The sequence below is a fragment of the Ailuropoda melanoleuca genome, chromosome 12 (assembly GCF_002007445.2).
Source record: "Ailuropoda melanoleuca isolate Jingjing chromosome 12, ASM200744v2, whole genome shotgun sequence".
NCBI classification, from domain to species: Eukaryota; Metazoa; Chordata; class Mammalia; order Carnivora; family Ursidae; genus Ailuropoda; species Ailuropoda melanoleuca.
Window position 1 is genome coordinate 17,263,705 of NC_048229.1, and position 25,103 is coordinate 17,288,807.

The 25,103-nt window shown below is 48.7% G+C and overlaps 1 protein-coding gene across 7 annotated transcripts in view; it reads left to right on the top strand.

Annotated features, from left to right (window-relative positions):
• Positions 1–25,103, top strand: part of ACACB (acetyl-CoA carboxylase beta) — a 122,056-nt gene that overhangs the window by 76,777 nt on the left and 20,176 nt on the right. For all 7 annotated transcript variants that reach the window (XM_034638141.1, XM_019801818.2, XM_019801819.2 and 4 more), the window contains 15 exons: positions 897–1,010; positions 1,154–1,267; positions 1,832–1,921; positions 4,832–4,950; positions 8,295–8,432; positions 9,265–9,364; positions 9,456–9,563; positions 12,260–12,316; positions 12,567–12,608; positions 13,590–13,805; positions 15,434–15,589; positions 16,441–16,644; positions 17,520–17,675; positions 24,144–24,266; positions 24,372–24,641. In XM_034638141.1, coding sequence (XP_034494032.1) covers positions 897–1,010; positions 1,154–1,267; positions 1,832–1,921; positions 4,832–4,950; positions 8,295–8,432; positions 9,265–9,364; positions 9,456–9,563; positions 12,260–12,316; positions 12,567–12,608; positions 13,590–13,805; positions 15,434–15,589; positions 16,441–16,644; positions 17,520–17,675; positions 24,144–24,266; positions 24,372–24,641 — 2,007 coding nt within the window. The remainder of the gene's footprint in view (positions 1–896; positions 1,011–1,153; positions 1,268–1,831; positions 1,922–4,831; positions 4,951–8,294; positions 8,433–9,264; positions 9,365–9,455; positions 9,564–12,259; positions 12,317–12,566; positions 12,609–13,589; positions 13,806–15,433; positions 15,590–16,440; positions 16,645–17,519; positions 17,676–24,143; positions 24,267–24,371; positions 24,642–25,103) is intronic.

Here is a 25,103-nt window from a genome sequence, read left to right on the forward strand (position 1 = left end):
GCTGGGGGCATGCTGCTGGAGGGTTCATGTTCCCAGCAGTCGTTGTTCTGTCTTCAGTGGGTATCGGGGAGCACCTGCTCTGAGCCATTCCCAAGCCCGTCTTGCGTTTAGGGCATAAGGAGGAGACGCACAGACCAAGCGCACGCAGCCCTCTGGTCTCTGGCAGAAAGGTCCCTCGTTCCGAGTGGGGGGAGGGGTGCTCATGGGAACCACTGTCCCTGTACCACTTCTGCAGCTCCAGATCCTCGTTCCTGTAAGCAGCTGCCCTTGACCTCTCTAGAACGCTCCCCTTGGAGACTCCCAGTGGGTGGCTTACCGCACCCTCGCTAGAGCATCCCGTGTGAACCTTATTCTTTGCACCTGGCTCTAGTTCCCCTCCTCCCTCTTCTCTGAAACTGTGAACCCCTTAAGTCAGGCAGCAATGTATAGAGGAAAGAGAAGCCTTGAGGACAGAATAGACCTGGGTTTGGATGTGGCTCGACTTTGCCTGTGCTTGGTGGCCTGGGGGCAAGGCATACTGCTTCTGAGCCTCAGTTTCCTTGTCTGTAAAATGGGAATCCTGTCATACCTCCTCAGAAGGGTGGGAACGTTTGGGGAAATGAACGTAAAGGGTGGAGTTGCTTGCCTGATAATGGCTGGCTATTAATGTAGGTAGACACTTAGCTGTATTGTTGATCTTGGCAGGTGTTCAGGGCATGTTAGCGGGTGGATGAGTGGGGGTACGTGGCGGACAGTGGCAGAGAGCGCGATCGTCAGGCTATGCCAGGGATGCCCAGAGAGGAGCTGTCTGGTTGTTGGGGTAGCTGCCCCCCACCACCCGCCAGCTAAGGGTGAGTGCTGGCTTGTTTCCTTGTGGCAGAAGAAAGCCATTTGGATTCTGTCTTTGTCCCCCAAAGGATGAGCTCTGTGGCCCAGACCCTTCCCTGTCAGAAGAGCTGACCTCCATCCTCAACGAGCTCACTCAGCTGAGCAAAAGCGAGCATTGCAAAGTGGCCCTCAGAGCCAGACAGGTAGGGTCGCGGGGTGCCGTCCCTCCCGGCATCCTGTCCCTCACGGTGCACAGCCCCTCTGCTGCCGTCCTGCGTCTGATCTCAGAGTCTGGCCCTGGGCTTCTCCCCTGTAAGGTTGGCTTGCCCCCCACCCCCCACCGCAGGTCCTGATCGCCTCCCACCTTCCGTCCTACGAGCTGAGGCACAACCAGGTGGAGTCCATTTTCCTGTCTGCCATCGACATGTATGGCCACCAGTTCTGCCCAGAAAACCTCAAGGTGAGGCTGCCGCCTTCTGTCCACCTTCCACAGAGCACCGTGGCCCAGGTGGGGCCTCCGGGAGATGGGCGCCCCATGCCCTCAGTGCGCCGGCTCCTGGGTTCAGGGCACAGTTGCAAATACCAGCGCATTAGCCCAGTGTGGCCGGGGCTGCCCCGTGGGGCCTCGGGGAGCCTCTGGGAGAGGTCCAGTCCCGCAGGAGGGACAGAGCATCAGGCCGCAAGGCTCCCCCACGAGGTGCCGTTTTAAGAACTCAGGTGTAATGGAGCTTACTGGAAACCATGAACACTCTCATGGCTGAGTCACGGCCTCATCTTTTGGGCCTCATCTTTTGATCCAACTTTGGATCATTTGCAAGCCTCCAGATACCCCTCTGCCTCTGGAATGGGGAGCTTTAGGTGCCGTCCTCCCAGAACTGTTTCCACTTTCAGATTGAGGGGCCTGGCAGGCCGGCAGTGTTTTATTGATAGTGCCACCACGGGCTTCCCCTCCCTGTGCCACCCCTCCATTCATCTGACCTGTGGTTGAAACTTGGTCACATTTCCTTTCCTTTCCATCCCATAGAAATTAATACTCTCAGAAACAACCATATTTGATGTCCTGCCCACTTTCTTCTACCACGCTAACAAAGTCGTCTGCATGGCATCCTTGGAGGTAAGTAGGAGGGAGCCCCCAGGAACAGCCTCCATCCCGAAAACGCCGGTTCTTGCACCTGCTGCCCACTGGCTACGCGCCTGACCCTGGGCTCCGCACCTCGAGTGTGGGATCCTCTCCTTCTCTCTGCCAGGTAGGTGCTGTGGCTACACCCATCTTCCAGAGAAGGGAAGTGAAGCTCAGGGGGAGTGACTTGCTCAAGGTCTTACAGCTGGGGAGTGGCAGGCCCAGGACTCACACTAGGTCTCAGTCCAGATCCCTTGCTGGTAATCCCTGTTACCTCACATGCCATCCCGGCCTCAGCTCGGCAAGGCACACCTAGAGACTAGCCACCAAGAGCCCAGGCACCTTGTGCGAACCCTCTGACTCCCTGCATTACATACCTTTGGGAGACCCCTGTGCTGGGAACCTCGAGAGCTGGAAGGAACCTAGGTGACAGTTTCAGGTGACCTCCCTGTGTGATGGGCCAGAGAAGGGGGTGACCAGCAGCAAAACCCTCTGATCTTGGAGTCTCGGTCCCTTGTGGCCCCCACTTCCTCTTCTGCCACCTTCGTAGACTCCGTGGGTCAGCCATCCTGGTGCTGGAAGGTTGACTAGGTCTCCATGGAGACCGTTTGGGGCTTGTGAGCATGTCACAGCCCCAGAGTCTCCTGGGCCTGCAGTCTTTCCCTCCTCCCTGGTTTCAACTCAAAGAATTCTTTTCAGGTCTCCCTGTTTCCCGCAGTGAGACCCAGTAGCGCTCATCAGTGCCTTTCTCCCGCGTCTTTCCAACGTTCAACTATATCGAGACCCAGTGTGTGCCAGGCGCTGGGGATACAGCAGGGAACAGCCAGGCTCTGCCCTAATGGAGCTTCTGTCTGGTTGGGGAGAGACACACACTAAGTAGTTCCTTCTTCACACATACAGTAGGGTTGCAGTGGGAACATAGCCGTCTCGCTGAGAAGCAGACAGTGGGATTTAACCTTACCGGGAGGGTCAGCTCCGACTTGGATGAGAAAGTGAGATGAAAGCAAGCATTCGAAGAACGAGTCAGGATTGGTGGAGAGGAAGAAGCAAAGAGGTTCCAATCAGTGGGAGCAACCGGTGCAAGGTTACGAGCTGTGTGACCTCTGGCTAGCTGCCTTCCTTCTCTGGACATTTAGATTCTCATGCCGCAGCAAGGGCAGTAATACCCACCTCACGGGCTTATTTGGAGATAAATGAGTAAGCATCTGATGTGAGCACCATCACTGCTCACTGTCCAAGTGCCTGTCCTATTTGGGGGGGATCCTATGTCGGGTGGAAAGCAGCAACCCACCCTCTTTGCTTTTTGGAATGCTGAATCCCCCCCTTTTTTTTCTGTTGGAGAATTTTCCAGAGCTCTTTGAGCATTCTGTCCCTTCGATTGGCATAATCCAGCCTTTTCTCCGTGACTCAAGATGAGCACTGTGAACGTTACAGTTTGACTTGCTCTCTTGAGATGTGTAGAGTTTCGTTCCTGGTCTCAATGGTGGGTGTCCCCAAGACCAGCCCCAGTCCGATGAGTCACTAGGAAGACTCACAGGGCTCAGCAGATGGTCGTGCTCATGGCTGTGATTTGTTACTGTGAAAAGAGGCAAAGCAAAATCAGCAGAGGGACAAAGCGTGTGGGGTGACATCCAAAAGGAAACCACGGGCAAGCTTTCAGTGGTCCTGAAGGCACTTTTAATCCCTCAAAGAAGGAGTTATGACAATGTATTTTTTTTAAAAAAAATCTTATTTATTTACTAGAGCAAGCGAGGGAGAGAGAGCAAGGGAGGGGAGGGGCAAAGGGAGAGGGACAAGCAGACTCCCCCCTGAGCAGGAACCCCAACACGGAGATCGATCCCAGGACCCTGAGATCATGACCTGAGCCAAAGGCAGACGCTTAACCCACTGAGCCACCCAGGTGCCCCATACAACATGTTTGAAATGAGGCTCAGAGACTCAGCGCCCCAGGGGTTTTATTGGGGGCTGGTTCTAGAATGTGACAAAATTCTAAACTCCCAGAAAGAAAGCACACATTCAACATAAAATCATTCTTTGTGCAGCCTAGGTGCCATGAGCCATTCTTATCAGGGAATAGTGGGAACCCTCCCAAGTCCAAGTTCCGAGAGGCCGGCCGAGGGTCTTTGAAAGCAATTAGGCCTGCTGTGTGAACTTGTGCTACACAATTCTTATATTCCTTATTCAGTTAAAAAACTCCCGCTGTCTAACCTCTAGAATTGTGCTCCCCAATATGGCAGCCACTGGCCCCATGTGGCTAGTGAGCACTTGAAATGCAGCTGGTCTGAGTTGAGCTGTGCTCTAAGTAAACAAGGCACACTGGATTCCAAAGACTTTGTATGGAGAAAGAATTTCAACTGTATCCTTTTTTTTATATCGATTACATGTCAAAATGACATTACATTTGGTATTGGGGTTGAAATTAAGTATATTATTGAACTTATGTTTACCTATTGTCTTTTCTTGAAGTGGCTACTAGAAAATTAAAATTGCATATGTGACTGTGTTACATTTTTCCTGGGTGGCACCACTATTCTAGAGCAGGAGTTGGCAGACAATAGCCTGTGGGCCACATGTGGCCCACTGCTTGTTTTTGTAAATAAAGTTTTATTGGAACCCAGCCATGCCCATTCGTTTACATATTGTCCTTGGCTGCTTCCAGGCTGCGGCAACAGAATTGAATAGTTGGGATAGAGATGGGTATCCCGCAAAGCCTAAAACATCTACTATCTAGTCCTTCGCGAAGAAAAGTAACATTGGAAAATGTGAGCGAATTTGTTCTTTGCTACTGCTTGGAGATCGCTCAGAGATGATTTCTGGTACCCCTCCAGCCTGAGTTTTGTCAGGTTTTGCGGGCACTCTGCTGTGCCCTCTGAGAGCATGTCTTCGGTCCTTCTGCCTCGTCAGGTTTACGTGCGGAGGGGCTATATCGCCTATGAGTTAAACAGCTTGCAGCACCGGCAGCTCCCAGACGGCACCTGCGTGGTGGAATTCCAGTTCATGCTGCCCTCCTCCCACCCAAACAGGTATGGAGTGGTGCACACCCAGGGGCGGTGTGTGTTTCTTTTCTCCCGGACCCCTGCAGTCCTGGTTCTGGAAGGACCCAGCGAGTGTGTCTGGGGAGACATCAGGGATACCACTTCTGCACTGTGGGATCCCCTTACATCTCCATTCTCTCATCTGTAAGATGAGATAATCCAGTGTCTACCTCATCCACCTGGACTGCCCAGTATAGCAGCCACTACCCGTATGTGGGCTCTTTAAAATTCAAATGAGTGAAATTCAATGAAAAATTCAGCTCCTGAAGTCATACCAGCCGCACTTAAAGCCACATGTGGTTTGTGGCTGCCATATTGGATATTGCTGTTCTAGAACATTCCATCACCATAGAAAGTTCTATTCGACAGTGCTTTCCTAAACCATGATGAAGGGTAAATGAGATACGGCGCACATGGCATTTAGGGCAGTGCCTGGCATGAACAAGGTTGTTGGTGAACATCAGGGACCCCTGTGATGATTATCACTGTGTTGTTGCTGCCCGATGGCACGTTGTTGTTGGGCACCATGCCAAGCACTTCCCTACTCTGTTTCCTTCACTTCTCACCATCGGTGGGCCAAATGTGTTCTCATCTCCATTTGACACAGGAGGAGCCCTGGACCTTCCCTTGGCACGGGCCCGGCCGCTCACTCATGTGGGGTAGGGATTTGAGCCACGTGCCTCTTCCGTCAGAGTGTCCTCCCCAGCACCTGTGGGTCCTCCAGATCCACCAGCTGGGGCGAGCGTGTTGGCCCTTCTGGATCCCCATGATGTTCTCAGTTGGGGACACACTGGTGTGCCCGTGCTGTTCTCTCACCTTCTTTTTTTTAAATCCATATTATTTTAGGACCTAAAGTACCACCCTGGTCAGGTCGAGCATGTCACCTTCAGCTAAAGCAAACACGTCTCCCTGGGATTCGGAGTATTTCCTTTCCCTCCTCCTTTCTCCTCTGGGTCTGTTCTCCTGGGGGTTCCCCACAGGCCTGGCTTGTGACTACAACAGTCTCATCATGATTTTGGCATTGAATTAATCAGATCTTGTATCTATGTAGCCAGCAAGATTCCTGATTTCTTGAAGCAGGGAATATTTGGATCTCTTGGGGTTTCAAAGCATGCGTTTCTTTCTGTGGCTTTTAAGAAGGGTATTGCTCTGTTTTGAAGGAAAGTGCTTCCCACGAGGCACCTCGTTTTGTATATGTCATTTATTTTTTTTAATGTTATTTATTTTTACTCTTCGTACTTAAAAAAAAAAAAAATCATGCTATTTTGTCCAGTGGAGAGAAAAGGAGACGAAGTGTTTGTGGCCCGGGAATCATTTTGGTGACTGTGGGAGGTGTGGTGCAAGGGCTTTTGAAACCGTCTGCCCGTGAAGAGGCATTCTGTTCTTTCTTCGATTTCCTTGTCTTCGCGGTTCAACCCAGTTAGCATAGGAAGGCGGTTCTCCTGAAGCCTGTGGGCCAGTCACACCTCGTTTCTTAGGGGGAAACTATGCACATACTTGGGTTCTTGGTTGTGACCCTCAGTCTGGGCACGGGGTCCTATTTTGACCCCCCACTGACACTGAGGACCCTGGAGGAAGTCCCCAACCGTCTCAGGTCCTTGCTGTGGCTGTTGGCCAGGGGCACCAGAAGCTTGCTCTGGGCCTGTGTCTTCAGAGCAGACTCTGCCTGCAGTTGCCCCCAAACACCCCTCTTCAGGGCCTCTGGGAAGGGCCATGACAAGTGAAATCCCACCTCCCAGGAGGGCCTGGCTGTCGGACCAGACCCATCGTGAGTTGGGTCAGGGGACCAGCACGGGGAGGTCAGCCTAGAGGCCAGCAGAGCCGCACGCAGGCTGCACCAGGACTTAGGGCCAGGCCAAGGTGCTGGGAGTCCGGCCGGGAGGTAGGATGAAGAGTGTGGCCCTACCTGAGGGGCTGCTGTTCTAGCTCCAGGAAAACGGTCAGCCAGACCAAATCTTTCCTCCCCCCCACAAGAGAAGCAGGACATCTAGACTTAAAAAAAAAAAAAAAAAGTGAAATTCTTCAATGTCGCTGTGAATAGGTAGTTAATGTGTAAGAATATATTAAAAATGCTGCAGGGACCCAAGTCAGTCTGTGCCATGCTGCCTGCCAGTTTGCTATCTGCATTTCGCTGACCGGGAGCAGGGCGCCTGGATGACGAGTTCAGGGGTACCCAACAGGAAGGCACAGAAGCCACCGCCCACCTGGGTCAGGGGTCTCTGAGAGCACCCCAGACTTGAGGATTGCCTAAGAAGATTTATAGGGTTCTGTATGTGTCATGTTCACGGCTGTGACTTGTCACAGTGAAAGGACATGAAGTGAAGGACAGTCAGCAAGAGATAAAGGGTCATGGGTGCAGGCTGGGGGGCATCCAGAGGACACCTGTGCAAGCTTCCAAGCGTCCTCCCCAAGGGAGTCACAGAGGATGCCCTTCCTCCCCGAGCAGTGAGTTGTGATGACCTGTGTGCAGTGTTGTCCAGCAGCTGGTTAGAAACTCAGCGCCCGGGGTTTTCACAGGGAGCTGGCCTTGTAGACACCCTCAGCCAAGCATGCACCCAAATCCCAGACTCCGGAAGGAAAGGATGCGCTTGGCATAAACCACACGGCACAAACGATTTGGGCACAGTGAGCCTGTTACCATTTAGGGAGTGCTGGGAGCCCTCGCCAAGTTCCCAGACACCAGCCAAGGGCCAACCTTGTAAGCAGGTTCCCTTTTCAGGAGAGCAGCCCCAGGCCTGCTCTTTCGACCCATCTGATAAACAGCCCCTCCTTCACTTATTCCAGGGCCCGACTGTCACTGCTGCAGGGGACCCGTTTGTGTTTGCCGCTGGTGAGCAGCCAGTCCTGGGGGCAGGGACCAGCTAAACTCTAATGGGCTGCTGGCCGAGGGGCCGGTTTTGGTTTCTGACCCTGGCCCAGGAGCAGGTCTGATGGAGGCAGAGGCCTGGCATGTCTCTTTAGAACCAAGCCTGCTCCTTCACCAGCCGCCTGGAGCTGGGCTGTCCGGGAGAAACTGGCGCTAAGCGTGCTCCTTCTTCGTGGCCGAGTTCACCACCTCGGATTTCCCTGGGACCACGTTAAGGCTGGACTGGTCTGCATGCATGCACGCACTCATCCATTCATCACTCTCTTGCGAAGCTCTTCGTCTGTACCAGGTCCTGAGCAATCAGACAAGCTCCTCAGACCCAGGCCCCAGGCCCTTCCACCCCCAATCTGAAGTCCTGCTACGGGTGGGCTCTAATGCTACTCACCGAAGCTTCCGGACAGGACCGGCTCTTCAGGCCAGATCTTCAAGCAGCTGTTTCATTCCCCTCTTGTGGTCCCCCCCGTAGGATGGCCGTGCCCATCAGCGTCACCAACCCCGACCTGCTGAGGCACAGCACCGAGCTCTTCATGGACAGCGGCTTCTCCCCACTGTGCCAGCGGATGGGGGCCATGGTCGCTTTCAGGAGATTTGAGGACTTCAAAAGGTACCCAGAGTGGCCTAGTGTCTCAAACACCCTGAGCAGAGGAGGCCAAGCAGGCTTCCCCTGGCTCCTAGCTGTTCATTTGTGTAGCCTGCCTGACTGCGTGCCTTCCACACTATGACACTCTGAGCAAATTATTTCACCTCTCGTGCCTTAGTTTTCCCATCTCTATGATGGGGATAAGAGAAGCATCTACTATGTAGGACCACCAGGAAAATTGAATGAGATAGTATGTATTATATATTGTATTTAAAGTGTAATTTAAAAAAGGGGAGGGGTGCCTGGCTGGCTTAGTCAGTAGAGCATGTGACTCTTGACCTCGGGGTCATGAGTTCAAGCCCCACATTGGGTGTGGAGCCTACTTAAAAATAATAACAATAAAGTGTATGTAAGGTGTAAGTGACATGCTCAATAAATGTCAGTAGTTCTGTTATTACTGCCCTTCCCCCCACCTGTTCCTCCATGCTGTGTGTTGTGCTTGGATTATCTTGTTCAACTCCACAACAGCCTTAGTTGATTTGGTGAGCTGAGGGGTGAGGGTGTCCCAGCCTGTAACAGGGGGAGCTCACCTGATGCCCCAGAGTGCTGGGCTTTCTTTTATTCACAGTCTCAGATCACATAGGTTCCTTCTTCTCTTTTGGGGAAGGACCCCACCAGTGGTGCCTTGGATCTGGTCAGGACCCCAGTGAGCTCTGCACAGAGTTGGACGAGCTCATAGAGTGCTGGGTGGGGAGGAAGGAGGACCCAAGTCTCTTGTCTGCCCAGAGCGCAGTCTTGACCTTCGACGTCACAGGGCAGCAGCCCTCAGCCCTCCCTCTCCACCCTGCACCCCCAGGAACTTCGACGAGGTCATCTCCTGCTTTGCCAATGTGCCCCAGGAAGCCCCCCTCTTCAGCAAGGCCTGCACTTCCCTGTACTGTGAGGAAGACAGCAAGGTTGGTGTCCGAGCAGGGAGCATATGCTGAGGAGGGGGCAGGCTGGGGCCCCCGAGTCCTTCTACCACCAGCCTTTGTTTTGCTTTCCCAGAACCCCAGAGAAGAGCCGATCCACATCCTGAATGTGGCCCTCCAGTACGCGGACCACCTGGAAGATGAGGAGCTGGTGCCGATTTTCCGCACGTTCGTACAGTCCAAGGTGTGCTGGGCGTGACTCTGGTTCTGAGTCGCTGAGGGAGGAAGGAGGGGCTTTTGTGGCAAGCACATGGCAAGCATGTGTCCCACGTGCCTGCGTCCTGCTGTGTGCTTCAGAGTCACAGACCTGGCTTCCCAGCCTAGCTCTGCTACAGCTCGCAGCCAGTGACCTTAGGTGGCAGTGGCTGAACTCGGGAGACTTCTCCCCCAGTAACAGGGGGGCAGCATTTCTCTCTCCCTGGGGGTTGTAATGATGAAAAGACAAAGTATAGGGGTGCCTGGGTGGCTCAGTCGGTTAAGCATCCAGTTCTTGATTTCGGCTCAGGTCGTGGTCTCAGGGTTGTGGGATCAAGCTCTGCATTGGGCTCTGGGCTGGGTGTGGAGCCTGCTTAAGATTCTCTCTCTCCTCTCTTTCTGCCTCTCCCTGCCCCTGCCACTCTATCTCTTAAAAAAGAAAGACAAAGTATACACAGTGACCCTTGGACAACATGGGTTGAACTAGGCAGGTGCACTCATACCCAGATTTTTTTCTGACAAATACAGTACGGTGCTGTCAGTGTATTTTCTCTTCCTTGTAATTTTCTTAATAACATTTCTTTCTGCCGGCTTACTTTGTTGTAAGACTATATATAGTATATAATACGTATAACACGCAAAAAGCGTTGACTGTTTATGTTATCGGTAAGGTTTCTGGTCAATGGTAGGATGCTTATAGTTAAGTTCTTGGGGAGTCAAAAGTTGACACATGGATTTTTAACTGTGTAGGGGGTTGGCCCCCCTCACCCCCACAGTGTTCAAGGGTCAACTGTACCCCACTTAGCCTGTGCACTGAAGGATGAAATGAGACAGTATATATACCACTTCAAGGACACATTCATTAAATAGTTTGGGGGGAATGTTTTTGTTGAGATAACCCAGAAAACTCAAGATCTTTAAAGAGTCACTTACACTGACAGCCATCTATGCAAAGAACTTGTTCTTAGATAAAAACACGTGGCCATTGCCAGCACATATTCTCACCCTGACAGGAGGGAGGGTGTCATGTACGCTCAAGGACCTCAGCTGCAAACAGATGTGGAGTACCTTGGCAAGCGTAGGTAGTGGAAAGGTAGAGGGCAGGTGCTGTGTAACCTTGGGCAGGTTACTTTACCTCTCTGATCCTTAGTTTCCCCATCTGTAAAATGGGATGCTGACATTTCTTTCTTTTTTTTTTTTTTAATATTTTATTAATTTACTTGAGAGCGCGTGCACAAGTGTGGGATGGGGGAGAGGCAGAGGGAGAAGGAGAAGCAGATTCCCTGCTGAGCAGGGAGCCCGAGGACCCAAGGATGTGGGACTTGATCCCAGGACCCTGGGATCAGGACCTGAGTGGAAGGCAGACGCTTAACCTAACCAACTGAGCCACCCAGGCACCCCGGGATGCTGAGATTTCTAACTCCTAAATTAATCAGATCTACCAGGCACGCTGTCTGGCCGTTAGTTCTCCTGAGTTGGTCTCAACTTCAGGAACACTTGGAAATTTTCAGTTGTTGTTAGTCTATTTACCTGTACCTTTGCTGTATTCTCCTCTGCTGGGAGCCTGCTTCTTCCTCTCCCACTCCCCCTGCTTGTGTTCCCTCTCTCGCTGGCTGTCTCTCTCTGTCAAATAAATAAATAAAATCTTAAAAATAAAAAAAAAAGAATTTTCTCCTCTCTTCTTTGCCAGAGAGAACTGACCACTAGCCTGAGTTTTAATAACACAGATTAGTCTCACCTATTTGTGAATTTTGGATAAATGCAATCACATAGTGTGCACTTTTTTATTTGTCTTTTTTTTTTAAAGATTTCATTTTTAAGTAACCTCTACACCCAGTGTGGGACTTGAACTCACAACCCCAAGATCAAGAATTGCATGCTCCCCTGACTGAGCCAGCTAGGCCATCCCAGTTTGTCTTTTTTTAATATAATGGATGACCTCCCCCTTAATTTAATTTAATTTATTTATTTTTATTTTTATCTTTTTTAAAAGATTTTATTTATTTATTTGACAGAGATAGAGACAGCCAGTGAGAGAGGGAACACAAGCAGGGGGAGTGGGAGAGGAAGAAGCAGGCTCATAGCGGACGAGCCTGATGTGGGGCTCGATCCCATAATGCTGGGATCACGCCCTGAGCCGAAGGCAGATGCTTAACCGCTGTGCCACCCAGGCGCCCCATCCCTCCCTTAATTTTATTAAAGAGTTCACAAAATGTAAAAAAATGTATATATGTGTGTATGTATATACATACATATTTCAACATAACAGCTTTATTAAATATAATTCACACGTCACACTATTTCTCCATTGAAAATATACAATTCAATGCTTTTTGGTATATTCATGCACTTGTGTAATCATCATTATGATAAGTATATTTTATAACATTTTCACCAACACCACCTCCAAAAAAGAAAACCTATTAGCAGTCATTCCCCATTTTCCCTCAACCCAGTACCCTCCCCGCTGCCCTAGGCAACCATGAATCTACTTTCTGTCTCTGTGGATCTGCCCGCTCCAGATGTTTCATGTAAATGGAATCATGCGATTTGAGGTCTTTTGTGACTGGTGTCTTTGAGTCAGTCTCGTGTTTTCAAGATTCATCCATGTGGAAACTTGTATCAGTACTTCATTTCTTTTTGTGGCTAGATACTATTCCATTGTACGTTTGGTTTTTAATGCAGAAAAACATCCTTGTGGATTACGGACTCCGAAGAATCACATTCCTGATTGCCCAAGAGGTCAGTGCGATTCTCAGTGCCTCCGTGTGCGTCTTAACATTCCTCAAGACTCAGTGCCATTGATTTGGCATTTACACTGTAGATGGGGGTGGAAGAGAGCAACCGCTAAAAAAAGAGAAGGTTTTCCAAGTGATTCATTCTGGAAGCAGACACGTTATGGTTTAAAAAAAAAAATCACAAAACAAGTATATCAGTATTTAAATGAATCTTAGCTGATTTCATTGTTTTTTTGTATGGATTTCTTTTGCAGAAAGAATTTCCCAAGTTTTTCACGTTCAGAGCAAGAGACGAGGTATGACATAAAGCAGTTCTTGCCTCCCTGGCGTCTTTCATATTCAGGAAGAGTATAGTCCCCAGTCCTTAAGGTACCCCTGTATTCTAGAACATGTAACTTCTGTGTAGACTCCAGCCTTCCTCTGGGATTGTGTTTCCGTGTGGAGCTCAGACCCCATGCTTCCCATGCTTTCGGCCTTCTCTCCGGTATCTCCCTCATCTGGATCATTTTTGTCCTCAGATGGCTCTCCCAACCTCTTTTTCTTATGTTCTTGCAGGCCGGCTGCTTGTTTTTATAAACAGTTTGATTGGAGCATAGCCACGCCTGCTCGATCTCCTATTGTCTGCTGCGGCTTTCTCATGCCAGTGGCAGAGATGGTGTGGCTGTGACCGACCATGTGGCCCACCAGCCTCACAGTTCCCTCTCTGGCCCTTTAAGAAAAGCTTTGCTGATCCCTATTTTAGAACAGGTGGGCTTATTCCCAACACGGACTCTAGACTCCATCCCCTTCAGTCTCTTGTAGTTTGATTTATCCAAAGCCTTTCATTTGTAGTTCATCCTCTGTTAGGGTCTTTGCATTCTCTCTACTTCAGTCTCCAGCACTGTCTGTCACTTCCTTTTGGGGACCAGTTTCCACAGAGAAGCCAGCGCTTAGTGACTCCTTGAGAGGCACTCTGTGTTGGGACAGAGCAGAGGCTGGCTGTGCCGGCAGGTGCTGGGGACTCGGTAGGCTCACCCGGGAGCCGAGAAGCTCGTGCAGGCCTGCAGGACTGCTGGTGCTCACGGCGGTCCTCTGGGCCTTCCCAAACCCCTGATCTCTGAGCCCTGGGCTTGCTCACAGGTGACGCGGGGAAGGCTACCCCCGCCCAGTGCTAACGCCGCGAACACCAGGGGTCTGCAAGACAGGGCGTGGTCCAAGCAGGCACGCGGCCCCAGTGTCCCATTCGGTGTCTGTCTGTGTGTCTGTCTGTCTGCCTTCGCTCTCTGGCCGGCCCGCAGTTCGCGGAAGATCGCATTTACCGTCACCTGGAGCCCGCCCTGGCCTTCCAGCTGGAGCTCAGCCGCATGCGCAGCTTTGACCTGACCGCCGTGCCCTGCGCCAACCACAAGATGCACCTTTACCTGGGCGCCGCCAAAGTGAAGGAGGGCGCGGAAGTGACGGACCACCGCTTCTTCATCCGCGCCATCATCCGCCACTCAGACCTCGTTACAAAGGTAAGACGTCGCGGGGCGTTTCTTTCTCCCCCTGAGCTGCGCGCTCCTGTGCTGGCCTTCCCGTCCCTGAGCTCCTGCTCTGTGCGGGGCCGCGTGCTGGGGATCGCGGGCAGCGCTGGGCACAGACAGCTGTGCCCTCGTGGCGCTCCAGTCGGGAGTGCGGGGGAGGCGGTCAGCAAAGTGGCTTCGGTGCGCGTCCCCGCTGGCCGCACGGGGATGTGTTTCTGGTGTCACACGGATCTGTCTGCGTGAGAAGGGAGTTGAGAAGATAGGAAGATACTGGTTTATTAAAGGAGTGTCTTGGATTTGCTCATTGAGTGCAGGATCATTTTTCATTGTTTCTTGCATTCAGACAAGTTATCTAGGATTGCATTGTGAACTTTTCAAACAATATTGAAAGAGCATTGTGAACTTTTCAAACAATATTGAAAGAGCATTGTGAACTTTTCAAACAATATTGAGAGAGTGAGCATGAGCAGAGGGGAGGGGCAGAGGGAGAAGCAGACTCCCCCCTGAGCAGAGAGCCCCATGCAGGGCTCGATCCCAGAACCCCAGGATCATGACCCGAGCTGAAGGCAGACTCTTAACCGACTGAGCCACCCAGGTGCCCCATAGTGAATTCTTCTTTTTTTTTTTTTTAATTAAGATTTTATTTATTTTTTGGAGAGAGAGAGCACGAGTAGGGGGAAGGGGACAAAGGCAGAGGGAGAAGCAGGCTCCTCGCTGAGCAGGGAGAGCTCGATCCCAGGACTCTGGGATAATGACCTGAGCTGAAGGCAGACGCTTACCTGACTGAGCCACCCAGGCACCCTTCTGATCAGTTCCTTGTCGCCCTCCTCCCCCATGATAATGAAGATGATCTGTTTAATGCTCTGTCCTCGCACGGATGTACCGTGTGTGTAATTCTTTTTCTGAATCCTCTCAGTCAACTAGATGTTTTAATGGGTTTTATTACTTTCAAGTACAGTAAGACCTGTACTTACGAACGGATCAGGAAACAGTTGCCACGGAAAAGATTGTCACTCTCAGATGCCAAGAGGAGGGGCACACCATACCACGGGGAGCCATGTGGGGAAGCACCAGGGTTGGTCGGGAGGCAGGGAGGAGAGGGAAACGTGGGTAAGAGTCTTTGTTGTGGTTTCTGCAGGAAGGAACAACTGGTGAGGTGGGGGGGGGGCAGGCTTGGGATTGGCTAGTCTGAATAATTTCAGGAGGTTTGGAGCCAGGGGGCTGTCTCCAGGTGTGTGGTACCTGGGCCCTGGGTGAGTAGGGCAGGGGGATAGTGACCTGTGACCTGAGAACCCCAAAGAGGAGGTGTGTGCCCTGGATTGGCTGGTCTGCCTTTGGAAAGCACGCTCAGGGGAGAGTTGTTTCCCATCTCTAGGAATTAGCCTCCCTGGGAGGGGCAATCCCTCCAGCGTCAGTAAGGCCCCAGTTGTCAGAGCATGGCAGTACAGAAAATACAAAACTTGGTGAATATACTGGATAGCTTTGGAGGCAGGGCTCTGCTCTCCTTGCCTGGCACCCTGTTTGGAGGAGGGGATATGCTTTCCTCTCTCCTTTCGGCCTGAGGCTCCGTTTCCAGCCCTGGGCCCCTTGCGTTAGCGTCTGTCCTCCCTGACTGGCAGGAAGCCTCCTTTGAGTACCTGCAGAACGAGGGTGAGCGTCTGCTCCTGGAGGCCATGGACGAGCTGGAGGTGGCATTCAACAACACGAGCGTACGCACCGACTGCAACCACATCTTCCTGAACTTCGTGCCCACCGTCATCATGGACCCCTCCAAGGTCTCGCCTCTGGGGACACGCTGGGTTCAGCTTTCCCGGGGGCCTATGGCACTTTGCGTGCCTCGCTGCTTTGGGGTCTTGTCTCCTGGCACTCGAGACCTCTAAGTTCCGGGCCACCTGTGTGCGTGTTTGAGGCTCCGTTGCTGGCTGCGGGTGGACAGCCTTCTGTCATTTAATTCCAGGGCCATATTTTTGCCACTACCCTCGGGATCTTCCCCGTTCTGATGGTCACCCTCCATGGGCAGCATGTTTCCCTTTTAGGACGACACGAATGCCCAAAGTGTCTTGCAAAACAGAATTTCGTCCCTGGTTCCCAGTTCTTTTGGGGCCTTAGTGTGGGAGGGAAGGGGAAAGAGAACCGTTCTCCCGTGGCTGGTTCTTCATGAGCAGGCAGAGTTGATGCTGGTGATTCTGGGATGACAGAAGTCCTGGGTCATCAGCTTGGCATCCGTGGGGTGCAGAGGGCCCGCTCTGATGTCCCAACTCCACCAACCCACGTAGTTCCCAGAAGAGAAAATGCAAACGTTTGGGTTCCGTGGTGGAGATGAAGATGATGTAATATAGGTCCAGTAGCTCTGTGGCTCACCAGCCTCCGTGTCCTCATCTGTCACCGGGGTATAAAAGTGCTGGCCTCTCCAAGAAATTATAAGGATGAAACGAGATAATGCCCTTGACCTGCTTAGCACGGCGACTGTGGTTATCATTGGCTAATAGTTGTTGGACACATGCTATGTCCCAGGTATTTTGCGCTCAGGGTATGTCATCATTCCCTTATTATCAGTGCTTAAACTGTTTATTCCAAGTGTGCATGGAATGGGCCCTGAGGTTGGAATTGCTGTGATTTGGGGCAGATCGAAGAGTCCGTGCGTTCCATGGTTATGCGCTATGGCAGCCGGCTGTGGAAACTCCGGGTGCTGCAGGCTGAGGTCAAGATCAACATCCGCCAGACCGCCACTGGCAGCGCTGCTCCCATCCGCCTGTTCATCACCAATGAGTCGGGTTACTACCTGGACATCAGCCTCTACAAAGAAGTCACCGACCCCAGATCCGGAAACGTAAGGCTGGGGGGATGGGGTGCCACAGAGATCCAAGTCAAAGCAGAGGCAGGGCAAATCTGCTCCCGAGAGCGAGACACAGACTGAAATATTTGACGGCCGTCTCGCCTCGCCATGCTGGACTGGGGGAGCTCTTCCGAGTTTACAATAAACATGATAGCTTCTGAATCCCAGGTGCGCATTCCTTTTGAAAGGAGAATCAATCTCAAGTGTAATCCTTTTTAGGACCATATTTGGAAAAAGATGTGGAATACCATGCTTGATTGTAATGCAGCTCCCAGGTTGGTGCACTTAGGGAAATGGGTGTATTTTCCTCAACCATGTTTCAGAACAGATGTTGGTCAACTGAATCAAATATTCTCTTGACTTCCATTTTTAAACGTATAACTCTTTAAATGATTAAAGACTCTCAGGAAGTTAGAAAAATAGTACAGAGGAAAAAAAGATGCCGCTGAGAGTTCCCATGTGCCCTCCCCCCACCTTCCCCCAATGATAACATCTTCGCATAACCACGGGACCTTGTCAAAACAGGAAATTGACCTTGGGACAGTACCGTTAACTCAAATGTGGACTTTATTCAGATCCCACCAGTTTTTGTGCACTCACGTTTGGTTGTGTCTGTGTGTGTAAAGTACTAGGAGAGTCACATTTTTGGAGCTTTGCTCCCATACCTGCCACTGTCCCTTCTTGTTTTGGTTGGCCTGCAGCGGCAGAGAAAAGATGATTAGCTCTCTGGGGCACGCACTTTGTCACGCGCTGTGACGTGCTTTGCTCCTTCCACCACATTTTCATTGAGGAGAGTAGGAATAAATGGGGCAAGACTGTGCTTCTCTGAAAGTTCCCTCCTTCACTCTGTTTTTCTTCCGTCTGTCCAGATCATGTTTCACTCCTTTGGCAACAAGCAGGGACCCCAGCACGGGATGCTAATCAACACCCCGTATGTCACCAAGGATCTGCTGCAGGCCAAGCGGTTCCAGGCCCAGTCCCTGGGCACCACCTACGTCTACGACTTCCCGGAGATGTTCAGGCAGGCAAGTCCTGCAGCTTTGCTCTGATGCCACTCTGGGTCCCCTTAGGGAGTCCACCACCCCCCTACGCCCCCGTCCTTAGTTACTCTTCTGAAGACCCCAGTCGGAAGAATGAGGTCTTCATGGAGAAAAAGAAATCAGCACCGGGAGTGCCTTCCTAGTATGTTTTCTAAAATGATAAAAAGTAATATAGAAACTTGGGAAACTAAAGGAGCATGGAAAAAAAAAAGTGGCTCATAGTTCCATGTCCTAAAGACACATTGCTTAATATTTCGATGTGTTTCTTTTGGTCTTTTTTTTTTTTTTTTAAGATTTATTTATTTCGGGGGCGCCTGGGTGGCACAGCGGTTAAGCGTCTGCCTTCGGCTCAGGGCGTGATCCCGGCGTTATGGGATAGAGCCCCACATCGGGCTCTTCTGCTATGAGCCTGCTTCTTCCTCTCCCACTCCCCCTGCTTGTGTTCCCTCTCTCACTGGCTGTCTCTATCTCTGTCAAATAAATAAACAAAATCTTTAAAAAAAAAAAAAAAGATTTATTTATTTCGGAGAGAAAGAGTATATGAGCAGGTGGGAGGGACAGAGACAGAATCCCAAGGAGACTTTGTGCTGAGCGCAGAGCCATATGTGGGGCTCAGTCTCACGACCCTGAGATCATGACCTGAGCCAAAATCAAGTTAGACACTTCACCAACTAAGCCACCCAGGCGCCCTTTCCTCTAGTCCTTTTAATGCTCATTTAAGTTCCCACCACATGCCAGGCTCCATTCTAAGGGTAGGTAGCCTGCGAGGAAGAGAGTAGAGTTTCACTGCTTTTGAGGAATTTTTAGTCTACTTTTAAAAAATAGTGTCTTGGGTTTTCCTGAATATTAAAGTATTCATTGGAAAAATGCAAAAATATAGGAATCAGCAAATAAAATTCTACCCTTATGTAATCTATTCACCATTGATGACCACAGTAACATTTTAGTGTTTCCTTCAAGTATTGTTACTAGGCCTTTATTTTTTTATGTAATAGGTCCTTTCAGGGACACTGAACAGGCTGGCACTGGTGACATGGATATCTGTTCACATCCCTTCTATTGCCTTGCAAATGATGTTCATGAACCCATGATCATGGACCTTCCCCTGGAGGCAGGAAAGCCTCGCTTCACTTCAGGCATCGGAGAGGTAGAATGATAGCAAAAGCTGCTATTTGCAGTCACTCAGGCTTAGGATTGAATTCTGGATCTGTCCTTTGCTTTCTGTGTATCCTTGGGCAATTTCCTTCACCTCTCTGGGCTAGTTTCCTCCTCTGTAAAGTGAGAAAAAATAACAACAACAACTGTGCGAAGATATTTGTGAGGAAGGAATATATGTAAAGTATTCCTAATTAAGTAGGTGCTTAATTAAATAGAAACTTGTATGATTAAGAATGTCATTTATCCTTTTGCCTTTGCCCTCAAGGGCCATAGAATAAGAACAAGACAAACCAGGAGCAAATCCATCCCTTTTCTTTTACATAAAGAAACAGAATACCATGGACAACCCATAAATTTGAAAACTTAAGACAAAATTTCCAAGAAAAATATATCTTAACAAAACTGACTCAGGAGGAGGGCACCTGGGTGGCACAGCGGGCATGATCCCGGCGTTATGGGATCGAGCCCCACATCAGGCTCCTCTGCTATGAGCCTGCCTCTTCCTTTCCCACTCCCCCTGCTTGTGTTCCCTCTCTCGCTGGCTGTCTCTGTCTCTGTCAAATAAATAAATAAAATCTTTAAAAAAAAAAAAAACCTGACTCAGGAAGAAATAGGAAATGTAAATAGATTATTAGCATTAATGAAATTGAATAATAGTTCAAAAAGTCTATCCACTAAAATTGGGTGCAGATGGCTTTACAATTTCTATCCAGCCTTCAAAGAACAGATAATTCCCTTTGTGTACAAATTGTTTAGAGAGTAGAAAAAAACAAAAGAAAAAAACAAAAGGAATGCTTCTTCACTTGTTTTATTAGGTTATTATTACCTAATATGAATCCCAGATTAGAAAATTAGAAGGAAGGGGCGCCTGGGTGGCTCAGTCGTTAAGCGTCTGCCTTTGGCTCAGGGCGTGATCCTGGCATTCCAGGATCGAGCCCCACATCAGGCTCCTCCGCTGGGAGCCTGCTTCTTCCTCTCCCACTCCCCCTGCTTGTGTTTCCTCTCTCGCTGGCTGTCTCTCTCTGTGTCAAATAAATAAATAAAATATTTAAAAAAAAAAAGAAAATTGGAAGGAAAATTCATTGCCTCATTTATGAATGTGGACACAAAAATTATAAATAAAATATTAGTAAATGAAATCCAGTAATGATTTTGTTAAATTGGACTAAGTAGTATTTATACTGTTTATATGACTTGATATTAGGAAGTCTATTAATGTAACTTATCATGCTAATAGATTAAGAAAAAATTTAAATTTTTCAATAGATGCAAAAAGTATTTGAGAAGATGATATCTGTTCATAGTAAAAACTTTTAATAAACTAAGAATAGAAGGGAATTTATCTTGATAAAATATAGTAATCTAAAACTAATAGCACCTAATGGTGAAATGTTAGAAAGACAGATACAGGACAGATATATCCATTATTACCATATCTATTCAACATTTTTTTACTGGAATTTCTGGCCAATGCAATAAGATAAGAAAAAGAAATAAAAGGTGTAAAGACTGAAATGCAAAAGAAAGAAGCAAAATGGTGTTTTTGCAGATGATATGTCTATATAAGAAATCCAAGAATCTATGGAACCAATGAAATAATATAGCAAGATTGCTAGATACAAGATCAGTATACAAAACTGCATTCTCCTAGATCAGCAGAAATTGTAAAATGTAGTTGGGAAAAAATATTGTTTACAACATTAAGATCAACTATGAGGTTACTTGTGAATAAATCAAAAAACATGTAAAACCTTTATGGAGGAGATTTTAAAACTTTCTTGAAACTCTTTAAGCCTAAATATAATGGAGGGGTATATAATTGCTCACAAATGATGGGAAGATTCAGTACTGGAAGGCACTTAGTTCTGCCCAAATCAATACGTTCAGTATAATTCCAAAGTTTTTTGGTGAAACTTAAGAATTCATTTGCAAAAGCAAAAGCTTGTGAATAGCAAAAACAATATGGAGAAAGAACAAAGTCAAGAGGACTCGTCTTAGCCAGTGTCACTACTTGTTTTAAAGTAGCAGTACTTACTACAGTGTATTGTCGTAATAGAGCTAGATAGTAGGCCAGTAGAACAGCACAGAGCCTGGCGCCTGCGTGGCTCAGTTGGTGAAGCGTCTGCCTTCAGCTCAGGTCCTGATCCCAGGGTCCTGGGAACGAGTCCTGCATCAGGCGCCCTGCTCAGCGGGGCGTCTGCTTCTCTCTCTCCTTCTACCCTTCCCCCTGCTCGTGCTCTCTCTCTCTCTCTCTGAAATAAATAAATAAAATCTTAAATAATAATTAAAAAAAAAAACCCAGCACAGAGCCTAAAATCAGACCCACTCATAAACAGAGCCTTGACAGAATGCAGAGGTGGGATTATGAATCAAGGGAATAAACTTCACTAAAAGGTAGGTAGTCCCTTCTTATCCATGGCTTTGCTTTCCATAGTTTCAGTTACCCACGGTCAAATGTGGGGCTAGAAGCAGATGATCTCCTGACGTCTGCTCAGAAGGTCAGTGTTAGCCTGACGCTACGTCACAACGCCTGCGTCGTGCCCCTCACTTTATCTCATCACGTAGGCATTTTATCATCTCACATCATCATAAGAAGGGTGAGTTTAGTACAGTAAGATATTTTGAGAGAGAGAGGCATAACATTTATTATAGTATATTGTTATAATCGTTCTCTTATTTTACTATGCCTAATTTATAAATTAAACTTTATCATAGGTATGTATGTATAGAAAAAAACCATAGTATATATAGGGTTCAGTACTGTCAGGCTTCAGGCATCCACTGGGTGTCTTGGAGCATTTCCCCCACGGGTAAGGGAGGACTTACCCAATTGGAAAAAGTAAGTTTTTATTTCTGCCTTATGTAGTTTACAGAAATAAATTTCAAGAGGATTAAAGTCACTTGGAGGATTAAAGTCACTTGGAGTCAGCTAAAATCTTCAGCTCTACAGGAAAAACCCCATAAACTTGGTTATGTTAAAATTTTGAAGTTATGGCAAAAAATGAAAGATGAGCCCCAGATGGGGAGAATATGTTTCAATGCCTATTACCAGCAAGGGATTACAACTGGATTATCTCAAGAGCACTAATAAATCAATTACAAAAAAAAAAAAAAGCTATAAAAAATATGGGCAGGAGTTATAAACAGGAGGAAATTGGCAAAAAAGAAACTCACGTGGTCAATAAACATATTCAAAGGCTCTCACCTTACTAATATCAGTGAAGTACAGCTTAATACCACAATACAGTTTCATACCCAGCAGATTAGGATAAACATGAAAATATTTGACAAAACTAAGTATTGGCAAGCATAGGGAGAAAAGGAGTTCTTATACTTTCTTACTGGGACTATAAAAGGTTTGTTTTTTTTTTAAAGATTTTATTTTTTATTTATTTGACAGAGACAGAGACAGCCAGCAAGAGAGGGAACACAAGCAGGGGGAGTGGGAGAGGAAGAAGCAGGCTCATAGCAGAGGAGCCTGATGTGGGGCTCAATCCCATAACGCCGGGATCACGCCCTGAGCCGAAGGCACACGCTTAACCGCTGTGCCACCCAGGCGCCCCAGAGACTATAAAAGGTTTTGAAAAATGAGAGAGCAATTTGATAATATTGAGTAAACGTGAAGCTTCACAAACCCTATGACCTAGCGATTCCACTCCTAGGTACTCACCTGATGAGACTCTCATCCATATTTATAAGAAGAGACCATCAGAAGCTCATTACAGGGGCACCTGGGTGGCTCAGTTGGTTACATGTCTGACTTAGCTCAGGTCATGAACTCTCAGGGTCCTGGGATCGAGCCCCATGTCAGGCTCCACACTAAGTGGGGAATCTGCTTCTCCCTCTGTGCCTCCCCCCACTCATGCACACACTCTCTCTCTCAAATACAAAGAAAAAAGAATCCTTGGGGCGCCTGTGTGGCTCTGATGGTTAAGCGTCTGCCATCAGCTCAGGTCACAATCTCCGAGGTCCTGGGATCCAGCATCGGGCTCCCAGCTCAGTGGGGAGTCTGCTTCTCCTTCTCCCTCTGCCACTCTCCCTACTTGTACTCTCTGTCTCTCAAATAAATAAATCTTAAAAAATAAATTTGAAAACAGAATGCTTATTACAGCCTTATTTTAATACTATAAGATTGGAAGTGCCTAAATGTTCCTTAAAAAAGGGTTATGAATAGGTAAGTTGTGATCTCTTCACGCCACAAAAACTGAATAGCAGAGAAAAGGAATGAACTAGAGTTAAATTTCTCAATATGGATAAATCTCTCAAACATATGGGGGAGCCCGAGGGGCAAGGTGCAGAAGGGTGCGTCATCGCAAGACCATTTATTTGAAGTTTATTTTATTTTATTTTATTTTTTTTTAAAGATTTTTTAATTTCTTTATTCGACAGAGATAGAGACAGCCAGCGAGAGAGGGAACACAAGCAGGGGGAGTGGGAGAGGAAGAAGCAGGCTCATAGAGGAAGAGCCTGATGTGGGGCTCGATCCCATAACGCCGGGATCACGCCCTGAGCCGAAGGCAGACGCTTAACCGCTGTGCCACCCAGGCGCCCCTATTTGAAGTTTAAGTCCTGCAGGGGCGCCTGGCTGGCTCAGGGGAAGAACCGGCGACTCGACCTCAGGGTACATGGGTACCCATGTGGGGTGTAGAGATTGCTTAGAAATAGAATCTTTAAAAAAAAATGAAGTGTAAGTCATGTCTCTGCATCCCACGTGGGGCTCGAACGCACAACCCCGAGACCAAGAGTTGCGTGTTCTTCCGACTGAGCGAGCCAGGCGCCCCCGCGTGTTTAAAATGTGTGCCTATCTAATGAAAGGCATAAAAACATGCACAGAACTAGTAGAGACTGAATTCAAGACAATGGTTATCTGGGGTTGGGGACAGGGGTACACCAGGGGCTTCAACTGCATTTTTCTTCTTCCTTTAAAAAAAATTCATAGGCAGCAACAGAAAAATTACGATTTGACAAAAACACCAGATAAGTGTGTGGGTAGTTATTATTCTGTGTGTTTTTCTGTGTGCTTTAAATAGTTCATAATTTATTTTTTAAAAAGATTTTATGTATCTATTTGAGAGAGAGAGAGTGAATGAGAGAGAGAGAGCGCACCAGCAGGGGGAGCGGCAGGCAGAGGGAGAAGCAGGCTCCCCACTGAGCCAGGGAGCCCGATGCGGGGCTCGATCCCAAGACCCTGGGATCATGACCTGAGCCGAAGGCAGGTGCTTAAGAGAGAAAGAACTAGAAAATGTGCCTCCCTAATGAGGACTTAAGGTTTTCTCTTTCTTTCCCCGTCCCCAGGCTCTCTTTAAATTGTGGGGCACCCCGGACAAGTACCCCAAAGACATCCTGACATATACGGAACTCGTGCTGGACCCTCAGGGCCAGCTCGTGGAGATGAACCGCCTTCCTGGAGGAAATGAGGTAAGAACGCAGCAGAGCCCGGCCCGTGGCTGGAATCGCCCTTCCAAAAAAACGTCTCCCTGAAGAAACAAACCGTTTTCCCTTGTGCATTTGTCTCCTCGGCAGGTGGGCATGGTGGCCTTCAAAATGAGGTTCAAGACCCCAGAATATCCGGAAGGACGGGATGTGATCGTCATCAGCAATGACATCACGTTCCGCATTGGATCCTTTGGCATGGGAGAAGACCTCTTGTACCTGCGGGCCTCTGAGATGGCCCGGGCAGAGGGTATCCCCAAAATCTACCTCGCAGCCAACAGCGGGGCCTGTATCGGCCTTGCAGAGGAGATCAAGCACATATTCCAGGTGGCTTGGGTGGACCCAGGAGACCCCCACAAAGTACGTCCCAAAGCCAGCACGGCGGTGTGATGCCCCTCAGTGGGGGTGATAGCGCCCACGAAGGGGGGGGTGTGGAAAGAATCTTTGTGCTTTTTGTGTATAAAGCATGGGTATGCACGCACAGCACATAAAAGGCATGCACTACATGAGTCTTAAAATTTCATGGGAGGGAGTGGGTTGGGAAAAAAATGTCTGGAAAGGCGCCCGAGGGGAATGATAACGAAGAGAAGTTTATACTTGCTGAGCTGATCTAGAGTGAGTGTCTCCTGAACACCGTGTACATGGAGGAGGCAAAGGTGAGTAAGACTTGGTTTCTGGCCTCAGAGAATTCTCAGAAATCATCCAGGAGATGGAGAAACACTAGCTGCAATAAAATGTGTGTTGAATGAGAGAAAAGATCACATTTTGTGATGTGGAAATGCAGGGGACAGAGGTATTTTCTGCAGTCAGAGCATGCATTCT